The 23,180-nt window shown below is 41.9% G+C and overlaps 1 protein-coding gene across 9 annotated transcripts in view; it reads right to left on the bottom strand.

Moving 5' to 3' along the window:
* MARCHF8 (membrane associated ring-CH-type finger 8) overlaps positions 1–23,180 on the bottom strand; it is a 98,531-nt gene that overhangs the window by 65,568 nt on the left and 9,783 nt on the right. For all 9 annotated transcript variants that reach the window (XM_041127172.1, XM_041127173.1, XM_041127176.1 and 6 more), the window contains exon 2: positions 10,964–11,142. In XM_041127172.1, the coding sequence (XP_040983106.1) occupies positions 10,964–11,059 (96 nt within the window). In that variant the 5' untranslated portion in view covers positions 11,060–11,142. The remainder of the gene's footprint in view (positions 1–10,963; positions 11,143–23,180) is intronic.

Raw genomic sequence — 23,180 nt, 5'->3', positions numbered from 1 at the left:
GCCCCTAGCCTGGGCTTGCTGGTTGAGGTCACCTCTCTTTTGACCTACCGTCATGGCTGTGCAGCATTCACAACTCAGCCCTCAACATCTACTAGTTCACCACTGCAACTGCGAGACTATATGTTTAAAAGTGCACCTGAACTAAGAATAGCATCTCAAGGTCTTCTTCCACCTCCTCTGTTCTGCATTTCCTATCTACTAACGTCACCCACTGCTACCTGTATCGTTGGCTGTGAATTTCAAGCCTGTTACACATATTGGCTAACGTGAACAATCCTCCTGATACAACCATGCAGACAAAGGAACTGAAGCGTGAAGCTGTTAAACTGGTGACTGCCAGCACACGAGCTGGAGAGGCAGACCTGGAAGATATTGAGTGGCATACACACAGCTGGATGCTGGTGTCGGAGGAAGGCAGGGACCCCCAGGAAGGGCTCCCACTCAGTGTCAACATTAAGGGTGCTGGGAAGTACTGCCTTACGCAGTAACGGGATAATCCCGGCTTGCAGGGAGGCATCAGGTGCCTCTTCACTCCAAACTTCTTCTGGCGGTCTTAACCTCTAGGTTGGGAAAGAAATTAGGTACATCCTGGAGCGCTAGACCACCTCTTGGACAAATTAAGTGTGTATGTGTGGGTGATAGTATTTAATTATGTGGTTATATACTGTTGCCTCACTTCCTGGGCATACTGAAGCTTGTCCCAGAAGGTTGGGACAAAGGGTAAACACAGTACTGTTACAAACAACACTACATCAATATAGTAACGTTCACTGAAATTAGCTGACATGCCACATAAACCCACTTTCTTTGTGGAAAGATCAACATGTCTATTAAAGCTGTAGCTATCTTGCACAGACAATCCTGCATGAAGACAGTTGCTAGTAATGTATAAACCTAGAATATGACCTCTGCAGTAAAAGTTAAACCTGCAATCAGAAGAATGAATGAATTGAAAGACTAGTCAGAAACACATGGTTCTGCTACTTTCCTCCCCATTGACAAGATCTCTGTGTTTGTTTACAATAAGAATGTGATACAGAGGGGTTACAAAACCACAACAGAATCACAACCAAAAGACAACTCTCAGTCCTAGTTCTGTAGACTGGACGATATACTCTCAAATGTTACAGCATATTATCTAAAGGAAAAACATTTGGCACAAACAATGTGCTAAAGAGCCATTAAATAAGGAACAGAACATACACACTTTTTTTTTTTTCTTTCTTTTTTCCTTGAAGAATGGGCTTGAAGGTGAAGGCAAAGGCAAAAGAAGTCTTTTGGCTTTTATATGAAGATATTGTAGATCTTTAAGGTTTCATCTCATATTGGAAGCACATGAGTCAAGAACAGGTAACAACTACAAATGTTTGTTTATAAGCTAATTCAAGAACATCAAGCAGCAAGTAATTTTTCACACCTAAAGCAATTCAGAGTGTACTTTAAAGATAAAAATGGAGCCAAATATTCCTCCAAAACCCCCACCGGGTCACTGAGATTTTAAGTACGATATACTTAACGAAATGAACACGACCACACACTAGTTCCAGTTAACAGAGAGTGAATTTGACTTGAGAGAAAAAAATCTGATTGACTTCTTAGAGATAAATAGCCATAAATAATTCTATGTCTGTGAGATCTAGAGTAGTGATTTTCCAAGGTATAAGTACTTCAGAGTAGGAAATGCAACTATCCTTCAAGGCAGTAAGGCGCACTGGAAATCTGTGTCTCCAAATCCAGCTTTGATATAGACTCAAGTAAGTTACACAAAAAATTTAGATGTACATCCCGCCTCTTTACTATAAAGTCCCTGAACAACCTAAGCTACAAACTTATTACTGAAAATGTTCTAATGTTAAAACTATACCAAAAACTGTTCCATGCTCATAGAATTGGAGTATATGAATGTCTGTGCTAAACATGCACGCTTGCAGTTACAGTGACAGATGCATAATGTGCGTGCAAAGCATTTAGTGACATGGTCCCAGACTCTTGCCTCCAGGAACACCATAGATGCTGCACCCCTGAAGAACATGGTGGATACACACACCGTTCACTTAGCACAGGGGTTAAGCCAAATGCTGCAGACATGAGAACAACCCTCTCCCTGACCCATACAGCCACCTGTTGTTACATCCACAAGGAATCAGAGGCAGTCTACATTCAAGCATACGAAAAAATTATAAATGGGCCACTTTTACTCATTTGCATCAACATCAAAGTAGTGCTTATTTACAGGAAGAGACAATTGCATTGTAAATAAACTTAAACCTCCACAAATAGGTGATCCCATTCTTCCCTTTATCTTTGAGGATGTCAAAATTCAGTATCTGACTCCTAGGAAATGAAATTCTGAATTTCAGGCACTGACCTCATGGAACACACATTTGGGTTTGCTCAGTAATAAAAGTGTGCTTTGATTTGTGGCTATCATGAAAAATCTCCATAAGCAACTTCCTAAAACAGGAGCAATGTCTGCTACCAATGAAAAACATGTTTAGCAGCAGATGAGAGACCATCACTTCTGGGACCAAGAGAAACTGACTGGATCCCAAAGGTGGATTTTGTTTCTAGGTGTGAGGACTATGACTCAGAAGGCTGTAATCCTAAGAGCTTAGATTTCAGCAAAGCATGGAGCAGCAACTTCTAAAGAATAACTTCCCTCTGCCCCTGTCAAGAATTCTTCATAAATGGCATAAGGCCAAGCAGAATTACCTAAGTTCAGGGGTGCAAATCTAAGCCTATATATAAACTTCTCAGAAGTTAAACCTTTAAACCGCTGGGGTGCAGGGTTTAAAAGGAAGTCAGCAACTTCAAAGTTAAATGCAGTTTTAAAAACTCTGAAGTTCAAGTACTTTAAGAGTACCCCACCACAGCATGCCTTCCTGACAGAATTGTTAGTCTTTGTTCTTCTCTCAAAAAAAACCCTAAACAAAACCAAAAAAAGGCCAAAACAACCCAAACCCCAACCTACTCTAAGTATTTCACCAGGTAAAGAAACACACCTGTCTGAAAGAGCAAACCAACAGTCACTCACTACGCATCAATGCGTGAGGCAAAATATCCTACAGGAGCAAAAACCCCTGTACTTCTGGCGTCTCTCATTTACAAAAATTACCTTTAATTAACAAAGAACTTTAAAAATCAGTTTACAGGAACTTGACAGCATCACTTTAAGGAAACAGTATAGCCACTGGGTGATGAAAATCACTGCAAAGTACAATCAGGGCCTTGACTCATGTCTTTGTGGAGCTGCAATGATTTCAGTGTCACTCTGCACCAACACAGATACTTATACGCACATACAGCTCACTGTGGGATCATGGCTGACACACACTTCTCACTAGCAAGCAAACAAGCAAGCATGCTTTTGCCAGGGAAGAAAAAATATAAACTCGGCAATGACGAGGTCAGATCCAGGGCTCCCTTTATGGAAAACTGTTGCACATTAACATACACGAGAAACATCAACAGACTTGCAAAACACCACCACCAAAACATACCTGGCTATCACATAATTAAACAGCACCAGCACTTCTTTTAGAAAATCGTAATTTTCAAAGAATGACTCTCAGCTTGTTCAAGTGAGCTGCTAGTGAAAGCCAGACAGAGATTGTGTTAATACCAGAGAGGTGGTTTAAAAATTCAGGTTAAAGCAACAGCTACAGATCATAATAATTAACTCTAAGTTTCTGGTCTTGAGACACCAAAGCAAGGAGTTCACATGCAATAAGCTGACAAAATCAAAACAGAGATTGTATATAAATGAATCTGATTACAAGCAAATGGCAAAACCAAAGTTTCTTCTCTGAAGAATCACTACATAAAATAAAATTCTGCTGCTGTATCAACTGATGTTAGTTTTTGTAATGTTTACTGATTTTTTAAAATAAAGGGTTTTCTCCTCTCTTCCTTCAAATCCCTTTTAGAAACCACTTCCCACAGTTTGCCTTTTGTAATTCATCTCCACTCAGAAGCCATCTGCTCCTTTCCTCACACACATGCTGTACACACTCCAAGACAAACACAATGCAGAATCAAACAGCATGATCCAACTTTTTTTTGTTAGGACTGCTCCAGCAGGAGCAGCTCCCTCCCATCCTGTTCCCTCCCTCCCTCTTCCTGCCTTCTCTCTTCCCCCTTCAACTGGGGTTTGCTGGGAAGCAGCGTGCTCTAGCTTCCAAGAAGGGCTCAAGAGGACCAGCTTCCCACCCTGCACTCAAGCACAAAAAGAGCAGAACGGATTTGGGAAGGTCACAGCATTTTGCACGTTCACCACGACCGAGATCAAGCGATGCCTACCTGCAGGAGGAAGACCCCTCTGCTCTCCACACACCCTGTGCCCACCCCGTCCTGCAGCAGAGCTTTGGGCCGGCTCAGCAGAACCGCCTGCAGAGTGGGACTCGGCAAAGCAGTCATCTCAAAGGATCTAGTGACAAACGCTTCTAGTGCTCAGCTTTTATCCATATACCTGAAGCCCTTTACAAGGCTAGTCAACAGTGCTAGCCCTCTTTCACAGATGGGTGGAAGGATAGCACAGGCACCCAAGGGACTTCCCCAACACTGTCTAGCAGGGCAGTAAGAGACAAACAAATCCCAAATTCCAGACCACTGGTTTAATCCAGGGCTGGCTGCACTCTGTGTGCTTCTTGCCAGTTTCCCCAGTACCACACAGAAGGGGAGGTTAGTGGTGCTCTTGCCAGGAACACGTGGGAGAGAAGAAAGCCCTGAAGTCGGCAAGGGGCAGGAACGGTGGCAACTGCCTGTATTGGCACCACACTGCCCATGGGGAGAAGGCAGGCAGGCAAGGGCAGAAGGAACACCTCAGGCACTCACACCACTGCCAGATGCCAAGATGTTTACAGGAGTAAAGAAATAGGCAATGCCCTGTGAGAGCACGTTCGCAGGGGTACCTGACAGCAGCTGCAAAGTGCTATGCCCAGGAAGGGTTTGATGCAAGTAACAGTTAACTTGTCTTGACAAGCACAAGAACAACTCTCCTAATAACCAAATGGAGAGATCACAAGCAGGGTGGTGTTCAAGCGTGTACAAATGCACCCGTGGAGAAAAGAGATGCATTTGGCGTGAAGCAGTTTCTCAAGCAATTTTCCTATTTACTTAGTGCTCCTCACTAGACTGTTTACCTGCTAAAGGTAATCGGAGTGGGAGTACGTTCAGGCACCTGCTTCTACACAGACATGTACTAAAATGTCTGTTTTAGCATAGAAATCAGCCATAGAAATACCACACTCTCAGCATGACAGCATCGCTGCAGGGATACAATTCGGAAGGATGTTACAATGGTCTCAGTCATCTGGTGTATTCTCAAATGATGAGGTCTGGGAAATATTCCTACCTGCTCCCACACTGCAGAAATGAAAGCATTTTCACTGCAGCTCTTCAGGAGTGCTTCTGTCACAGGTTGTCTGCTCTGTCAAAAAATTGTCTAATTGCTACTTTTTAGAAAGTCGGAAGCATGACATCAACTTTTTCTGAGAAATGCTTTATGATCCATTGAAAAACATGCTGAGTAAAAGCCCAGATTTGAATTGTCAGGAAAGGACTTTGCCATTCCCACTCTGAGGCTAAGGCTATAAGCAGTACAGCAGGAGACATTCTGCTTCCCATGGAAGAGTTACAGGATACTCAGACAAAAATTCTTCCATAGTTAACCAGTTTCTATACAAAGCAAATTTAATAAAGGAAAAATACCAGGCCCAGTGTTAATATACAACATAGCTACACATAAACACACAAATCTCAGTATAAAAATAATAAGGGGTGGAATTCTCAAAGGATTTGCAGCCTGGCTGCTTAATGAGTGATTTGGTTCAACGGGGAAGCAAAATCAAACACACACACAGAGCCTTAAAAAAGCCTGAGTATTTGGATCAAGTTCAGACAGTCAGAGCCCACATTCACAGCTCAAAGTCCGAAAAGTGAATGGAAAAGGTCAGAGAGTGCTTCTGTATCTGTGCTACTGATCTACGACTAAAAATTCTTGCAAATGCATCTATTGCTTTTTTTCTTCTTCTTCAAGGAAGTCCTGCTTTTCCAGTAAGACATGGCTTGTTTGAATCAATAGGCCATAGTGCCTTTCCTGTTAGAGGATGCAAGAGATCATTAAGAAGGCAGAAGAAATTTAGCAAGATGCAGCACAACGTACTTCTCTCACCATAATTTCATCCAGACAAATTAGGTGGTCATAGTATCTCCAAGATGACAGCTTTGAGAAGCACTTGGAGATGTCTGAGATGATCATAGCATCTCTGCTGAGCCCATAGCAGCCAATAATACTACACAGCACTTGGAAGACAAGAAGATAGTTCCTCTAGAGCAGAGGACAGAAGGGAGCTTCAGTCGATCAAGTGGAATTAGCAAGTTTATATTTGACTAGAACATTCATTTGCTTGTGTGACAAATGCTACATGATCTTTGATGACATCTCAGTATTGCTTCCCAGGTGCAGGCCATTGAGAAGAGCGAGCACTGCGCAGCCAGAATGACTTGCACCAACACCTCACGATCTCTCATTCAAACACTGATCCCGCCCATCCCTGATCTGCTTATGAGATCTGCAGAGATCATAGCACAGTAGAGCACGGTTAGGAAGTTACACATTTTTAGAAGAGCAGTGTAAAAGCTATTGCTCAGGGAGCTTCACTCACTGCAGTAACATTTACTAAGAACTTGTGGTACACATCAGTCCGCTTCAACAAGCGAGGCACAAAGCCCTCAAATAGGCAATGCTGTAGCAGAACAAAACCAGAGCAACACCTCAATCACATGCCAGCATGGGTTCCTCATTTCCAGTCCAAATCCTGAGAGCTGGTAGCTTTTGGATACATTGGGAAACATCATTGCCAGCGTGTTACCCACCAAACAGAAGCAGGGGGTGTGTTTGTGTGTGTGTGTGTAGCATCTCACAAACAATAAGAGTGACTCTCCCTTAAATCAGGTAAGTATGAAGCTATTCCTAGTGAAGGATAAGTAAGAAGCTAATGATGGTTATTAATAGCCTTTAAAGCTAACAGTTCATCTGAGTTAAATGCAAGAGTAATAATCCCTTTATGACCTTCTCCATTTTTACTAGGGAAATGGACAAAGTTTCATGAAAGACTGCTGTTAACCACAGTTTTCAACTATTTTAAATCTTGAAAATTACACTAACCTAAATCAGAATCTACCAGGATCTGATATTTATACATATCACTGAGGACTTAAAACAGAAATGGTAGACAGGAGCTTTGCCTTTTACCACCTCTTCAAAGTCAGTAGATTTTTGCCCAAGACTTCCACAGGTATTGAATCTACATGTTAGTCTGCTATGAGGCATGCCTAGGGACTATAGAACACCCAATGTGAAAAACTGGGTTGTAATGATAAAGGTGGTAAGAATTTCTTGCTGTTCTCCACTGTTAGTAACAAATCATTAGCCCAGAAAACCTGCTCTTGTAGCAAGGAAAACTATTACTAAAACCAGTCAAGCCTTAGCCTGAAATACAAGAGCTACATCTTGACCAGAAGCATGAAAGAGAAGAAATAGTAAGAGATCTGAACTGTTCAGCTTAAGAATTTTTCCTCTGCACCTCTACTACAAATGTGGATAATTAAACACATCCACAATCGCAAAAGATAACAGAACAGGATAGAAAGCATCTTCCTTCTGGGGAATAGGACAAACACTGACTTTTCACAGACTGGAAAAGTTCTCTTTCTAGGCACATTGGTACTTCATTTTCTGCTGCTGTGCTTCTTGAGCCTTTCCTCTGAAGGACTTCTTACAATGCAGGATGCAGGTACAGACAAGCCAAAGGCCTAGTTTGAAACAGCACGAACAAAAGCAAGACAAAATTTCATCTGCTACTCGACATTCTACCTTTATTCACCTTGGCTTTAGCCAGAGCTTGGTAATAAACAGGGGAGATATGTACATTGAATCTGCTCAATCTACAAAGCACACACCTGGCAACACACTTGGTCTAAGAACATAGCCTGGTATTACAAAGCAAACCTATGTATTTATCTTTGAAGTAGTAATATTGGTTTTGATTGTGGTTTAGGGTTTGTTTGATTTTGTTCAGATTGGCAAGTGGCTTTGTACAACTCAATACATTTTAAGACCACAGTGTACGTGGTTGTTTGAGGTACTTGCTGTTCTTCCTATGCAGAAAAGGTAAGGGGTGTTTCTATTACATAGTAAAGGTAAGGTAAGAAAATCATGGCACTTGAATCAAACTGTGAAATGTTGCACTTGCTCCTGAAAAACTATTATAGGTTTTTGCAGAAATCCATCAGAACTGCGTCTAGGCCATCCACAACATGAAGAAATAACTGCGAGCTGTGTTGCATAATGGAAAGTTATGCAACTGAAGTATGAAAATACTGAAGTTACACTTACTTTGTACTGAAGATACAAAACAGAATTGTAAATGCCTTCTTTCTCAGTTTTACCTACTGTCCTTCTCTTGTACGACAGATGTTACCTAGGGCACAAAAATCATCTACAACTGCTCAGCAGATTTGCTCAGCACAGGATCATACTCACTCCACATGCTGCTCTTTATCTTGCAGTGGTTTCCATCTCAAACAGAAAACAGGCAGTTTGAAGTGATTAAAAATATGGCAGTGATAATCTGCAATTTCTTTCTCCTGCACCCTATCTCCCCTTTACTATATACTTTAAATATAAGCAAAACTCACAGTCATGGCCAGCGGGTCCTGATTGCACCCAAGAGTTGACAGGGACTCTGACTAGCAATTAGCCTTGAATGTCCTAACTGATGCAATATGAAAATTTAACTGGATTGGTCAAAGTCAGCACATTAACAACTTGACTGCCCTCCAGCTCATTCATTAGATCCAGCTTTAAAGGTTAACACCAGAAGCAATGCAGTTTGCAGGAGCAGGCAAGAGCGTACAAGGGCCAGGCTGTGGCTCACGTGCACAGGAATAGCCGCAGTGTCACTACAGTTGTGCATCAAGGACAGCAGGCAGTTCACCCAGCGCTCCTGCTGTTCCAGTTGTGGTTTTGGCAGAATACAGGACACTTGGGGGATGAATGAACATGCTGACGGAGACAGGAAGGACAAGACTTGGAAAACACGAAGCGTTTCCAGGTTTGCCTAATCTTTTGCTTGCATAGTCCCAGTCCCCATTATTTCCTCTGCAATATTGCACATATTTAAACAAATATTCTGTTCTGTTTCAAATGTCCCAAAGTATGAAAGTACAACAGCAGCCTGGCTGCTGGGAGACAATAATCAACGTTTCAACTAGTTACCATGAAGCAAACACAGGGGAAATTTGTTAACACTGAAGTTGCCGTGTCAGAAATGAAGAACAACCGGTTGAGAAGGAGACTTGGGACTCCCACTTCTGGGCTCGTTGCATGGTCAGTTACCACAAGTAGTTCTGATCTGATCAGCCTTCTAATCCCCATCATCCCAGGGGAGGGTAGTGAATTCACAGCACTGCCCTGCATTTGGCAGAGGGGCTGTTTCACTCTCTCTCAGCACAGTTAGTTTCTATATGGGAGGGGGACCGAAGGGAAGAAACAGCAGAGCCCTCTTAACCTAGAGAGCTGCCCAGACAGTGACTACGTGTGACAGGTGGGAAGTGAGAGATTCCAGCAGACTCCTGAGACAAGGTGCTTTATGGATTTAGAGCACCTCATCTGTGAAGATAACTTCTTGCCTAGTCCTGGCAACCAAAAGCAGCAGCATGCCAGCCTAATTAATTACTAGTTTAAGAATCCAAAGGGCTAGAATCCATTTTAAGATGTTACTAAGGAGAAAACTCAAAAAAAACAACAATGGGACAATTTATTTTTACTGACTCACTGGTGACTTTGGGAGGTGCAATTTGGACAGCTGACAGGTGAGAAGGTTAGTCAGGGCAGATGATCCTAACACATCAGAAGCAATTTCTTTTATCCTACCCAGAGTTACTCTTAGTGAATCCCTTTCTGTAACATGACAGTGCCTTTTCAGTCCCTCACACTTAAGCTACGCCCTAACTGTAATCAGTATCACCCTAGATCTCCTCAGAATTAATCACTGCTGAGCAGTCCACAAAACAAGCCCTGCAGTTGTACCATAATGTAAATGTTCTCTTGACCTGCTTTTATGTTAGAGTAAAGCTAAAATACCACAAAGAGGTTTCTGTGGAACCGACAGATAATGTAAAATTCAATGCAGTACGGCATACACTAAAGCATGATGCACACTAAGGTCTTTGGGCTGGATCAGACACATAGTCCAGGGGTAAATAAGGTTGACACATGAAGACTAGACATAGTATGTTATTAAAAATTGGTAAGTAGCCTATTAATTAGATTCTAATAGACTTATAATCATTAGATACTTCAGATATTTTTGCATTTCAGTTCTCATTAGTACCACAACAAGACCTCAAAATTATTCCATTCACACACATGCTCCCAAGTTAAGAATACAAATAGTATCTCCAGAAAACAGCACAGTAAGTATACACGTGGGTGTGTATTTTCTTCCTTGTGATATTCCAGTCAATACGAACCACAACATGGCTACTAGATGCTGCCAAGAGCAAAGGAAAACAGGATGCATGGCTGCATATAGGGGTTCATACCCCATACTATTTTTCTTTTAGAAAGGTAAAATACACCTGTAACAGCTTCCATGACAATGGTACTAGACCCATCATACGAAATCCCTACCTGCCTTGAATTCTTATGCAAAATAGAAAAGTCGTAGCTTGCATTTTGCAAAAGTTACTCAACAAGAATTTCTAGAATTTTGCAGGTAGCTGCTTTAAAATAGCAAATATGAGAATAAAGAGATAATTCAGTAACATTCATCTTCACTGAAAGCAGCAGTCATGCAAGGAGTTGGGGCTTTGAAACACAATCAGGTCTGATTTGATAACCCCTATCATTTTATACTTATATAACTTCCTGTGAAAAATCAAGCATATCTGACAATACCTGTTCCTCTTTTTCTTTGGTCTTGCTCCTGGAGACTCTGGAAGAGGTACCATCCTGAGCTGGAATGACAGAGATTTGATGCAGTGGCATGTTCATCACACCGCCTTGTTTGGTCCTATCATTTACAGGAAGGAGGCTTGAAGGCAGTGCTCATTCGGTGCCATTGTCAGGCCTTGCACCTAAAAAATAAAAATATTAGATGATGTTGAAGTAGCTTAAAATGCAATTATTTCTAAACTAAAGCTAAGCCTTCAATTGGACCAAGATGCACCTCTTATTTTCCCCTCCAGATTCTGAACAGGAGAGAGTTTTGTGCACTGGCCGGGTGAGAAACGACACAGGAGTTTTAAAGAACTAGAACTAGACAGGTCAGAGCACAATTCATGCAAATGAATGAATAAATAAATTATCAACCAGTTCTGAAAGTGGTTCGAGAGCAGAGCCAGAGGGCAGGGGTCACATGTGAGTCTACATGGATAGAGGAGGAAGAGCAGCTCTCCAAGCTGAGCAGCAGGTGCATGCGACCTGGAGGTGCAGAGAGCAAAGCTCATGCAAGGAGTTTCCCAGACCGCCAGACCCACCACACTGGATCAAACTGCCTCAGGCATCATCCTGAATCAGGCTGAATGCTGTAGCTTTGGTTAAAAACAGTCAGTGGCCTGCATTTGGCTCCTGTCATTCATATAAACATGTACCAGCTGGCAATAGGAAGATGCATCATGTGAGCTATTCCCTTCTTAAGGCTATTAGCAAATAATATCCGTGAATAAATCAAAACCCCTTGCTAGGAATCAGGAATCCACTGGACTACACACACTTTATCCTTCTTTTACTAATACAACAGGGAAGCATTACACATAGGAAAGACAGTGATAGACATAAATTAGCCAAAATTGGCAACACTAATCTGAAAGGCAGGCATAATTAGCCATACCTTTTATTAGATTAGCAAAGTTACATTAAATAAAAAGCTTTTTGAAACATGTAGGATCATGGAGTGTTTATTTGGAATGTAACCTGCCACAAATGAGATACAATCAATTGTGTTTAAAGAAAGGATTAGAGGGGAATTAACACAGCGGGGACTACACTAAATAGGGCAACTGGATGATGCACTGTTCTGTTTCCATAACATATCAACTTTTTCTTTTTTTGTTTTTGAATCTGTGAAAGCAGAAAACAGAGAACAGATAGATGCCCTATATATTATGTTAACAATTTGGAAGCAGTATAGCCTAGCACTTGGTGCATACCCTTAACTTATATGGCACACGTTTTTTATTGAATATTTAATTAATTTGAAGTTTTAAAGATAGGCCAAGCTTCCTAGGTTTTTGATTCTGCAAAAGATGTTGGTCTGGTTCTATTTCCATTAGACTCCACAGGAATACTGCATTTGTGTAAAATGAAAACAGGATCAAATCCTTTGACTACTTTTGATTAAAAGGCAAAAAAAAAAATTAATTACATATCCCAAGGCACTTCATACAGGCATAGTTCAGTATCCTGTTTGCACTGAGGGGGAAAGAGTTATCAAAGGTCATAAAGCAAGTCATGAGCAAAAATAAAAATGCAAGCAATGCCTGCTGCTTCCCAATCACACACTTCATTTGCTGGATGATGCTATCTGCCCATTAGACTGCTCAGCCAAATTCAGAAGCCTTACTGACATGCGGTCAGCTTTTATATTACTTCCATAGATACCAAGATGGTGCATCATGAAGCATGCCTGAAAACTTTGAAGGCAACGCCTCCATAACTTCTAGGCATTACTGATTTTAAAAATAAACCACATCCATATGCATAAACAAGCAACAACAAGGCCAATTCCTTACTGGAGGACAGAGGGAAACATGGGACTTACCAGCACTATTGAATCTCAGCATAAAGAGAAAACACAGAACCTCTCCAGGTCCTCCACACACCTGTTTAGCCGCATCCTCTAAAGGAGCCAAGCCAGAGGAGAGATAAATGTGGGCTGAGACAGGAATATCAAACTGCAATAAACAAAGCAGGAAGGGAAGGTATTTTCCCAAGAAAACATAAGGCAATGAAATCCAGAGAACGTTAAGCTTCAATGAAAATACGCCAGGTCATATGTTCTGTGCTACTGCCAGAGATAGCTGAGCCAAGGGGAAGGACATGGACCCTGCTCTGTGTCCCCCTCAAAAAGGGTTCTGCGCTTGCAGGCAAGGACATGTTATTACCATAAAGAGAACAAGGAAAATTATTAGAAAACACAGTTAAATGCCTCTGATGATGAGAAACAAGTCAATCCAGTTTTTCTGCAGGTACTTCGAGGATAGCTTGTGTTAGAATTCTTTGAAAGAGCTCAAGCAGCAGATATAATCCAATTAGATATTCAAAGATGACGTGGAACAGCCCTCCTCTGGTAAAGAAGCCTGGCAGACGCTCTAATAAAGCCTGCCTTTGTTCAAGGGAGGCTTAGAAAAAGCTCTAAACTTAACCCAGATGTCACACTGTAGCATCCCCAATCTGGAAGGTCCGTAACAACTCACACACTGAAAGCCTGTCCGTATCAACCTGAAGCACATTAACTCTACAGCGCTAATTAAAGGATAAAGTTACATGAATCAACGGACCATCTGCAGTACCAAGTACAAACAGACAAGGATGCCAGAAAAGCAATGCCACTCAACACAAAGCAAGTTACAACGAGCTCCACAGGATGTTTTGCACAGCTAAAGTAACACCACGTGCTCCCTGATCCAGGGGTGAGGAGTTGGGCACCTGTGAAGAGGGATCCAAGCTTCAAGCACATCAAACAAGGCGCCTGCCAAAAAGACCCCCAGTGAAGAAATGCTAAGGCAAGGGGACCGCTCCTAGGTACTCCCCTCTCTTCGGGATTCCAGTTAGATGTTCAGGCCATCCCTCACACAAAGCGAGGGTTCCTCACTACTACAGCACTCCACCCAACAGCTGAGTACACTTGCTGACAAGCTGGCAGATAAGGGCTCAGCTTCCTCCTCTCTTGTGCGGTATTTGGTTCATAAACCAAATGCAAGGGAAGTCCCACAATCACCGGTGTAGATGCTGTTCTGTTCACAGAGGAAGGACTTTCCAGCTCCTTGCCTGGAAAACTGAAGTAATCATGGGATGGCAGGATAGGGAGAGAGAGGGTACACGCACCAGCCACATCATCTGCCTGCAAAGGAAGAGGAATCCTGTTCTCCGGCCTCCATAGCTGTTCACGTATCATTCACTGGAGTAAAATACTTAAAGAAAACCTCTCTTAGCAGTTTGGCATTCAGCGGACTATAATAAAACTTAAGCCTGTTCTCACAGCTGGACCCTTCAGAAATTTCTTTACTGATGCTGCCAACAGACAATAATCCGCAAATACAGACTACTGCTCTTGTCCAGGGAGGTTTCCTGCAAACCTCTCTGGGGCACATGGGAATGCCAGGACCGAGGACAGTCTGAAGCTCTACTGTTCCCCTTATCTATAGCCACATTGGTTCCTGCAAAATGGATTCCAGCCATACTGCCATTGCGGAGAGCCTTCAGAAACCAATACCATTTAAAAAAATGTCAAAATCCTGGCCTCAGGGCCCACAGGAGATCTTAGCTCAATGGAGCTAAGATTTCACGCACCCAGGTAGTGCACTTTTGCTTTCTGCAGGGCAGGCAAAACAGTAACTAAAAATGCCAGCAGGCACCTGGAACCACATCAGCTGGGTCATTATGTTGCTAGAACCATGAAGCTGCAGCAAGAACAGTCAGATTCAGAGGAAATGAGACAAAGTGTCTCTGAAGGTAGTTGAGAAGAAGAAAAAGGGAAGGAAAAGCATGCACATGACTTCGGCCTGGGGGCTGGGGCATTCCCCTGAGCAGTACATCTCCTGCCAGGAACAGAAGCAGAAAATTAGGTTCCCCTGGGTTATCACCACTAAGTACATCAGAAGGGACAGCTGACAACAGGTAACCTCACTATAGCAGAAGCAGGTGGGACACCACTTGAAACCCTGCTTCCATCATCCACCCCGTCAGGACCTCAGTTTCCCAAGTGACAAAACAAGAACATAAGTCAGCCATGAGATGAACCTAACAGTCTGTAAAATTGCCGGACTGTTACAGTGAGAAGTGCCATTGGAAGAACCCAGGTGGAGAAAGCTATTTTGTAATCCCTCACCTGCCACCCAGTGCAGCTTCTCTGCCCATTACACATTCCAAAATAAAGGCTAAACTGCTCTTTGCTAACGATTCCCAGCTAGACTGGGGCAAGTAAGCACAAATCAGGGTTTCCTGTCTATGGTTTGGTATCTACCAGAACCTAAAAACAGGCAATATGAACTGCAGATTTTATTAGGTCATTTACACTTCAGAAAGTCCACCATATTCCCTTGCTACACGGCATACACTGGAGAACTTCAGCAGAAGCTCTGGAGCTGTAGCAGCACTGGCTGCAGATGTATACAGGCCTTACTAAGAGAAAAGCATCCTGAGGATGTATGTAATGCTTTGCATTACTCATAGGATGGGGAAAAAAAATAGCAGTAAAATATGTCAGTTTTTTTTCCTATTTAAAGTACAATAGGTATTCTGGATTATAAAAGAATCTGTCTTTATGCGTGTGTGAAAGATAAACCCTGGAACCTGTGGTAGAAGCAAGATGATAGTCACTAACAGAAGGGAATTGGAAAGATTTTCACCTGTGAGTCATTCCAGTCTGCCCCAAGCCTTCTTACACTTTTCTTCAACTCCCCTAGCCCCCATTAATGACAGTGAGCTGTATCACATAGGTCAATGGTCTGACACTCTGTTGTAGGGTGGGTGGGTTAAAAATAAAGCAACAGATTGCTGCTGTGCAGGTAATCCAGACACTGCAGCAACGTGCATTGCTGTGACAATCCTGCCATGGAATGGATGCAGTCTGTGGACTTCAGGGGACCTACTAGCTGCACGTTGGAACGTGCTGCCCCAAGGCTTTGTGGATCACTGCCATGAACTCTGGTCTTCTGAAACTTCCCCTCTACACAGCATGAAACGTGACCAACCCAAACAGGAATGGAAACCCTCTGAAGAAACCTCTGACTGCTGCTAGATGGTGTAACATCTTCATCAGCTGGCTTACTTTCTCCTAGTGAGACTTGAAATAATCCATTAATGCAGATTTGGAATCTGTTTTTCTGCTGGAGGTCTTGATGTAAAATCTCAAAGCCCCATAAAAAAAAAATCCTTTGGTTTTGGTTTTTTGTTGTTGTTCTGAAGGTAACAGAAGACATCACTCAGTGACCTTAGCAAATTCCTGTGTGCATCTTAACTTTCCTTACCTACCCTGACATTTCAGCTGGATATAGCTTATGCCTACTTTCTGTACACTACATTTTCCATATTTGCAAATATTTCCAATCCTATTAGCTTGTGTTGGCTCCAGTCTGAAGCTTTTATTTATTTTATTTTGAGCTTGTCCGGAATCCTCCCCTACTAATGTAACTTACATAATCCTTTTCTAGAGATGACAGATGTGCATTTTCAAAAAGAGGATCGTGCATCTGCATTTCATTTTGTTTTACTGTAGCTTAATCAGTACTTTCTTAACAGCATTATTTAGGAGATGTTATCAAGCCTTATGCACTTCACATACATTTGTTAACTTGACAAACAAATCTATTCAAGGGAGCTTAAGGGAGAGAAACTAACACTTCTTTCCCTGCAGTACCTTTCACATTTCAGGGCAAGTACAACATTAGAAGTGAAAAGAACCCTTGTACTCAGACCAGGCAGATATAATTCTGGATTACTGCTATTTACAGCTATGCCTCTGCCCATATATCTTGCACTGTTTACTAGCTCAGCTGCAACTTCTCCCTTTATTATCTCAGTTCCTCCTTTCCTCCACCTGCTCGTGTCCTAAAAATAATCAGCTTCAAGACCTAAAAACATTTTTCTTCTAATAATTAAAAAATATAAATCATGTTATTATGTAGTTGAAATCAAAATAAAGGCTTAGAAAGAGGACAAGAAATCCTTCTGCATATTACCCACGTTCCCTTTGAAAGCTTCTCAATGTACAGGAATATATAGCTGTAGACTACACACAACGCGTAGAGAAATAGAGGTATCTGCCAGCTCTGGATGAGTTCTCTCAAAATAAGAATATGATTGTTTTTACAAACATAATACAACTAGACAAGCAAGCTGTTAAACTACAGCATCAATCAATAATGGTCCCAGAGCTCTCAGCAAGCCCCTCCCTTGATTTCAATGGAAGCTGAGCAGGACCTGCACCTCCGAAAAACAGATTCCTTAAAATCTGTCCCCTTCAAATCAAATCAGCTGCTAAGTGCAGTTATGAACTAGCTTGGTAGCATTCAGAAGAAAACAAATGTCACTTCCCTCTCTTCTGACAACAAAGTTATACAGTCATTACAGTCCCTGGAGAAAAAAAGAAATTACTTTTGACTGCATATGCTACTATTAGCAACTTACCTGCATCAGAAACATCAGTGATCATTCCTGATGTCCTGTGGAAAGAACAAAGCACCAGGTGCTCTCCACACACACATGGGCAGTAAGCTCCTGCTACAGAAGCAAAACTTCTTTAACTACATCAGTGGTCTTCAAGGCAATACATGTTTTTAAGTACTCCCCTTATATATTTGTTGATGAAACAGTCCACAGTACCATCAGCAATAATCCCTGGGGCAGTCTCTAACTATAACAAGCAAAAAGAAACAGCGCTAAAGCAGAAGTTTCATTCTCTACTCTGGGAAGCCCTAATGGTGGGGGCCTGGGAGAGGTCAACAGCCAGGGCTGCTGTATCCTCAGCCAGTAAGTTGCTCTACTGAATTTCCAAATCCATTTGCATAAGGGGGTGCCACTAGATAATCACCATTTCACCTCACCCCTTCACATTAAACACATCGTCCTGCCCCGAGGTGCTTCTGAATAGACCAGGTCTAGCACATGGATCGCACCGCAAGCTGTGAGTCTTTACAGCTTTGCTGCAAGAAGGATGTAGTATCACAGCATGTACGGGACTTGCCTTGTTATCACTCTTAGCCATGATCCCACCAAGTTCCACAACGAGTAGAGACTGGCTTCCTGAGAAATTAATGCCCCTCTCCAGAAAAGGCATTCTTCCCTCCGATTTGGCACCGAAGCACAGCAAAAATTAGGCTGTCTTAATCACATGGCTCAAATGAAAATTTTCTTAAAGATATGGATGATGACTTGCTGCTTCATAATATTCATTGTCAGATAACAACATGCCACAGTACCATGCCTATTGCTACAGTTTTTGAGAAAAGCTATTTTTCCTTCTTCATTACTTGTCCAAAAGCATTGCATAGCAGTAACCTACATGGATTCCATCACAGTTTGCACACTGGTGATGCAATGGTCAATGCATCTTTTCCTTACCCACAGAAATGGTTGTAGAGAGCAGTGGTGAGGTTTCATGCAATCTGAAATTCTTAAATTAAAGGAAAATAAAAAAGGTCAGATTACTGTGAACACAGGTTTAGGAATGGCCTACTAAGATTGCCACAGTTAGTCCCCTGCCATTGTAGATCACCCTGCAATCAGCGCACAAGAGTCCACAGTATATCCACTGGATACAAAAAACACACCCCTCCCCCCTATTCCTGGGCAAAAGCCAAAACCCACAAAATTATGATATGCCAGGGAAAGACAGCAAGTGATATCAAGGACAAGGCAACACCCCAGACCTCCAGAATAATAGCAAATCTATTGGGAAAAAAGCCCACATGATCATTACGATTTGGCAAAGCACTCCATATGATGATCAATAGTTTTTAAAAGAAAGTGTTAATGGAGGTTATAATCAAATGGAAAGAGGGACATACTAATGCATGTACAGACCAGTAAGAGAAATCTGCATCAACATATATTTGCAGGCAAATTTCTAGTCTAGTACACAAGTCCACAAGATAAAATGCAACACCTATGGACGATTTATGATCACTTCCCATTCTCTACTATAATCCTTTTGGGGTCCACGAAACTCTAAATCAGTTCTGAAATCCAGCGAAAAATTGCTTCATATTTTTATCTTCAAAATTAATAAAGACTATTAAAAACAAATGCATAAATTTACATTGAAGACAACGAAAGCCTGTGTTTCTCAAACAGTGTAAATATTTACAAAGCAAGATATTGATGAAAAAAACAATCTCATCATTGTTCAGTGAAGACACTGCTCACATTCTGTATTGTATACAGATAACAGTGATGCATTTTTAGGAAAATCTGTGCTACATCACTTATTTTCCATTACATCAGAGGCTAACAGTTGTAAAAGCTACTTAGGAACAACAGGCACCTAAGCAACATTCTTCACTATTGTTTAACTGCTACCAGGCAAAACATTCCTCTTAAGCCACAGTAAAAAGAATATACTATTGACTAAATGATTCTGTGTTTCGATAAAGTATGAAATCATTCCTTCTTTGTCTCTGGGTGAATGAGAAATTTCCAAAGGAGTGCATGTAAGAATGTATTTCTTTTGAATGATTTACAAGTTAAATGCCAGGTAACTCTTTATTCATAGGTTTTAAGTTACAACATATCTTTGCTCTGGAAGTCTTAATAAAAATCTAGATTTCTGGATCATTATGACAAACCTTTAAACTCTTTCTGACAAAACAGCTATAAACCACATTCTTTAGGACTTGCACAATGCAACTGGAGAGCCCAGTCTTCAAAAGTTCAAGCACAGAGTAAAAAGGGCAATGTACCAAGCATCCTGTACCCAATTTGTCCACAAACTTGCATGACACCACTAAGTTATGTTTTCAACCATGATTTCCCATGTTTTAAAGCAACCTGAAGTTCTGATGCAAAACTAGCTACCGGAAGTCATTTGCTATCCCCTGAAGTTAAAAGTTTTAAATTTTAAATACATTTCAAATGCAGGGGAATACTGTGAGTCATTAAAATATAACAGATTTTGGGTGAGAGCTTTTTATTGGGAAGTATATTCAGGCACAGCACGTCTACTTTATGTTTTTTTGTTTCCATCTTTTTCCATGCCGATACCTTCTCTATACATTTGCCAATGTATTTGCCAAAGAACCCCCTCTCGAGAGGGCAACATGGAAAGGACCAGTACTGCGGTCCACAGCCCCATAGATGTAAATGCCCATCTTTAACTTTATTTCAAATGTCACCGCTACAGAGGTGTGCTCACTGGCTGTGGTCCAGGAAAGCAAATCATTTAAGTTCTTCAGTTTAGTCATTTCTGTGCAATGGAAGGATACCAATATGTCCACTTCCCCCCTCCAAGCAGTTTCAGCCGCACAGATAGCTTCTGTGGCGGTGGTATTGTTCCTTACCATGGCAATGTATGGTACCTGGTACAACCAAGAGCACAGATCGAAGTGCTACAGTAAGACAAGCAATAAGAGCAGTACACATCTGAGTCACTCCTTTGGTTTCACACCTGCATCCTCACCAAAAATTGCCAGATCTTGATTTCAGACAGTTGCTAGCCAGACAAACATGGTATTTCTCATCAATTTCAACATGAAAATTGTGCTATGAAGAGTTTAAGAACCTCTGTGTCACAGCATTATCATTAAAAAGTAAAGATGTATAAAGCCTATAGACAGAGTCCACTTCTGTGAACAGAATTAATTGCCCTCCAGGTGCCAGAACAAGATGACCTATTCCAGCTGCAACCTTATCAGGGGATACATTGCACAGTTAAAAAGGCTGCATGTGCTCTTCTTACCGCAAGTGTCCCTGGTGTAGTTTAAAGGCCAGGCAACCAATTTCAGAGGGCTGACAAACAGCCTGGCTTCCCTCACCCTGGCTCCCCACGCCAGCGCTGACACCAACAGGCACTGGCAGCGAAGCATCAGCACAGTTTCCCTTCATTAGGGTGTTATTTCACATGAGCATACTGGCACACGTATGCTGGTTCTGCCCGTCCTCCCCCGACACAGTGCTCTGTGCCACCCGAAAAGAAGGGACTGGCATTACTGAACCCCACAGACAAGGCATTCCTTACCACAGTCTATAAAGGGCCATTCATCCCCACTGTACCTAAAATAGCCACTGGATGCGATCATGAGATGAATACATGACTGTGGATTCCTTTAAATCGCTGCCTTCTTATATGGACAAGAAACCAGCATCCAGTGGTTGCATCCTCACCCGTTGTCCTCGTTCTCAGTTTGGTAATCGAGTTTTGACCCTTTCTGTCCCGTCCGGTATTAGTCCCTTTGTTTCTACAAATATTTAGAAGTTTAGAGATTTTATAAGAAGTTTAGAGAAACAGCACAAAACTCCACCAGTCCATTCCTATGCACTTGCAAGACCTGTATGCAATCCTATTAAAAATCAAATCCATCACAGCTTTCTATTACCAGAACTGGAGCAGCATTTCTGAAGTTCATCATCATCCATTAGCTGCTCATTGCCAGTCAACCACAGCCAGCTGCAGAAGGCTGCTAATACAGAGCAAAGTATCCAGGTACAGAGAAATTGTGCCTGTTCATGAGAAACCCCAAGAATTCCACAGGTCTGTTTCTTGCTGCTGGAGAAGAGGGTGACTTGCAGTGCTCTGTTGCCCTACTGCTTAAATGACTTCTAGTTTTTCCTCCAGCAGATGCTTCAAGTGATCTTCAAGTGTCTAGCAAGGGTGAGAAGCTCAGGCCATTAGAGAGCAACATGCTGTCAAGATAAAAGATGGTTCAGAAGCAACCTGGTGATAAATTGGGCAATACGGTAGAATGGATTCTGGGATGCCGTTACATATCCACAGGGCAAGTAAAAGAAGTTGATATGGGAAATTGTCCAAACAAGGAAAGGCTTAAAATAAAATTCAGGATCATGGCCACATCACTGATACCAATTCACATGTCACATTTACAACCCAGGCACATTCAGAAATGGCTTTTCTGTCTTCTCCCCTAACAGATGCTCTTTGCTTTAAATTAGTTTAGACAAGAGCCAGAGAGATGAGCCAAGTGTGCTAAATAAGGCCCATGCAATTCTGGTGCATATAAGCACTATTGTAAAATCTGAAACATTCATGAAGACAAACCCTGGAAGGAACAGCAGTTTCTATCAGGTATCGGTTGAAACTGAAGACAAGAAGAAAAATTTATCATAAAAAAAAAAAAAAAAAAAAATCTCATCAGCCCTGGAGGAAAATGTACTGCTGGAAAGAGAGGAGCATTGAACCTGTTGAGGCCACATCAGAATTTTGCATGAACTGCATTCAGAGCTGCAGTGAGATAAACCCACCCAACCCCACCCTACTCTCCTTCCTATTTTCCAGGACCCATACCTGCTGACCATGTGGTTTCCTTCTCTAAGTAGTTACAACTACAATAATATTGAGGGATGTTTGCTCTTCCAAAGAGGAGATTAAAAAATTCCTACAGACAAATAATTGGAATGTCTGCTGAATTAGGCTAATGGAGAGATAAGGACGTAATTCTTCATTAACCATTTTTACATGGCAAATGCAAGATATTTTTTTTTAATTGAAAAAAGAAAACTACTCCCTATTCCAAATGCAACAGATGTTAGAAAATCAAGACAAAATCTCCTCAGTTTTCTGCTCACTTAAAACAGTTGTCATGTTCCTCTCCAGAGACAGTCCCATCTTTGGCACAGGCTCCCACACATGGGCTGTACAGCAGCATCAAGATGGTCATAAAGTATTTAAAGACGAAGGATATGAATTCTGCTGGTTTTGAAGTGACTAGAATCCACAAGTGACCAAAACACTGCTGCTTTCTCCTTGAAGGACCCAATCATTCCCTTCAGTCTCTGGGTGCTAGAGGAAGCAGCACTGTGCTTAGGAACAGGCATAGACCCCTCTGTGTCACAAGTGACCTGGTGCCTGACACAGTCCTTCTCCATTAGCCTTGCTCTCTCTAACTGAGGCATAAAGCCTTGATCCTGGAGGAAGCTAAACTTCTTGTTTTATAGGGACACATGCTATTCAGTAGATGGTATGACCTGGCGATGGCAAAAGCTCCCACTACCATCCTCTGCTGAAGAAGTAATTTGGTACAATCCCACATCACCTACATTTCTTGCAGAGTTAACAGAAGTTTCACAGCTCAGCAAGGCCAGCTGATCTCTCACTGCCCCATTACAGAGGACAGTAACCATCTAACTTAGAAACTAAACCAAGAAGAAGCTAAAAAGTATTCAGACCCCAATCTTAAGGAATGTTAAATATCTCAGCTGAAAAGGCTCCCTCTTCCTTGTT

The sequence above is a fragment of the Aquila chrysaetos genome, chromosome 11, assembly GCF_900496995.4.
Source record: "Aquila chrysaetos chrysaetos chromosome 11, bAquChr1.4, whole genome shotgun sequence".
Taxonomy (NCBI): domain Eukaryota; kingdom Metazoa; phylum Chordata; class Aves; order Accipitriformes; family Accipitridae; genus Aquila; species Aquila chrysaetos.
The sequence above is the reverse complement of the archived record's forward strand: the minus strand, read 5'-3'. Positions and strand labels throughout refer to the sequence as shown.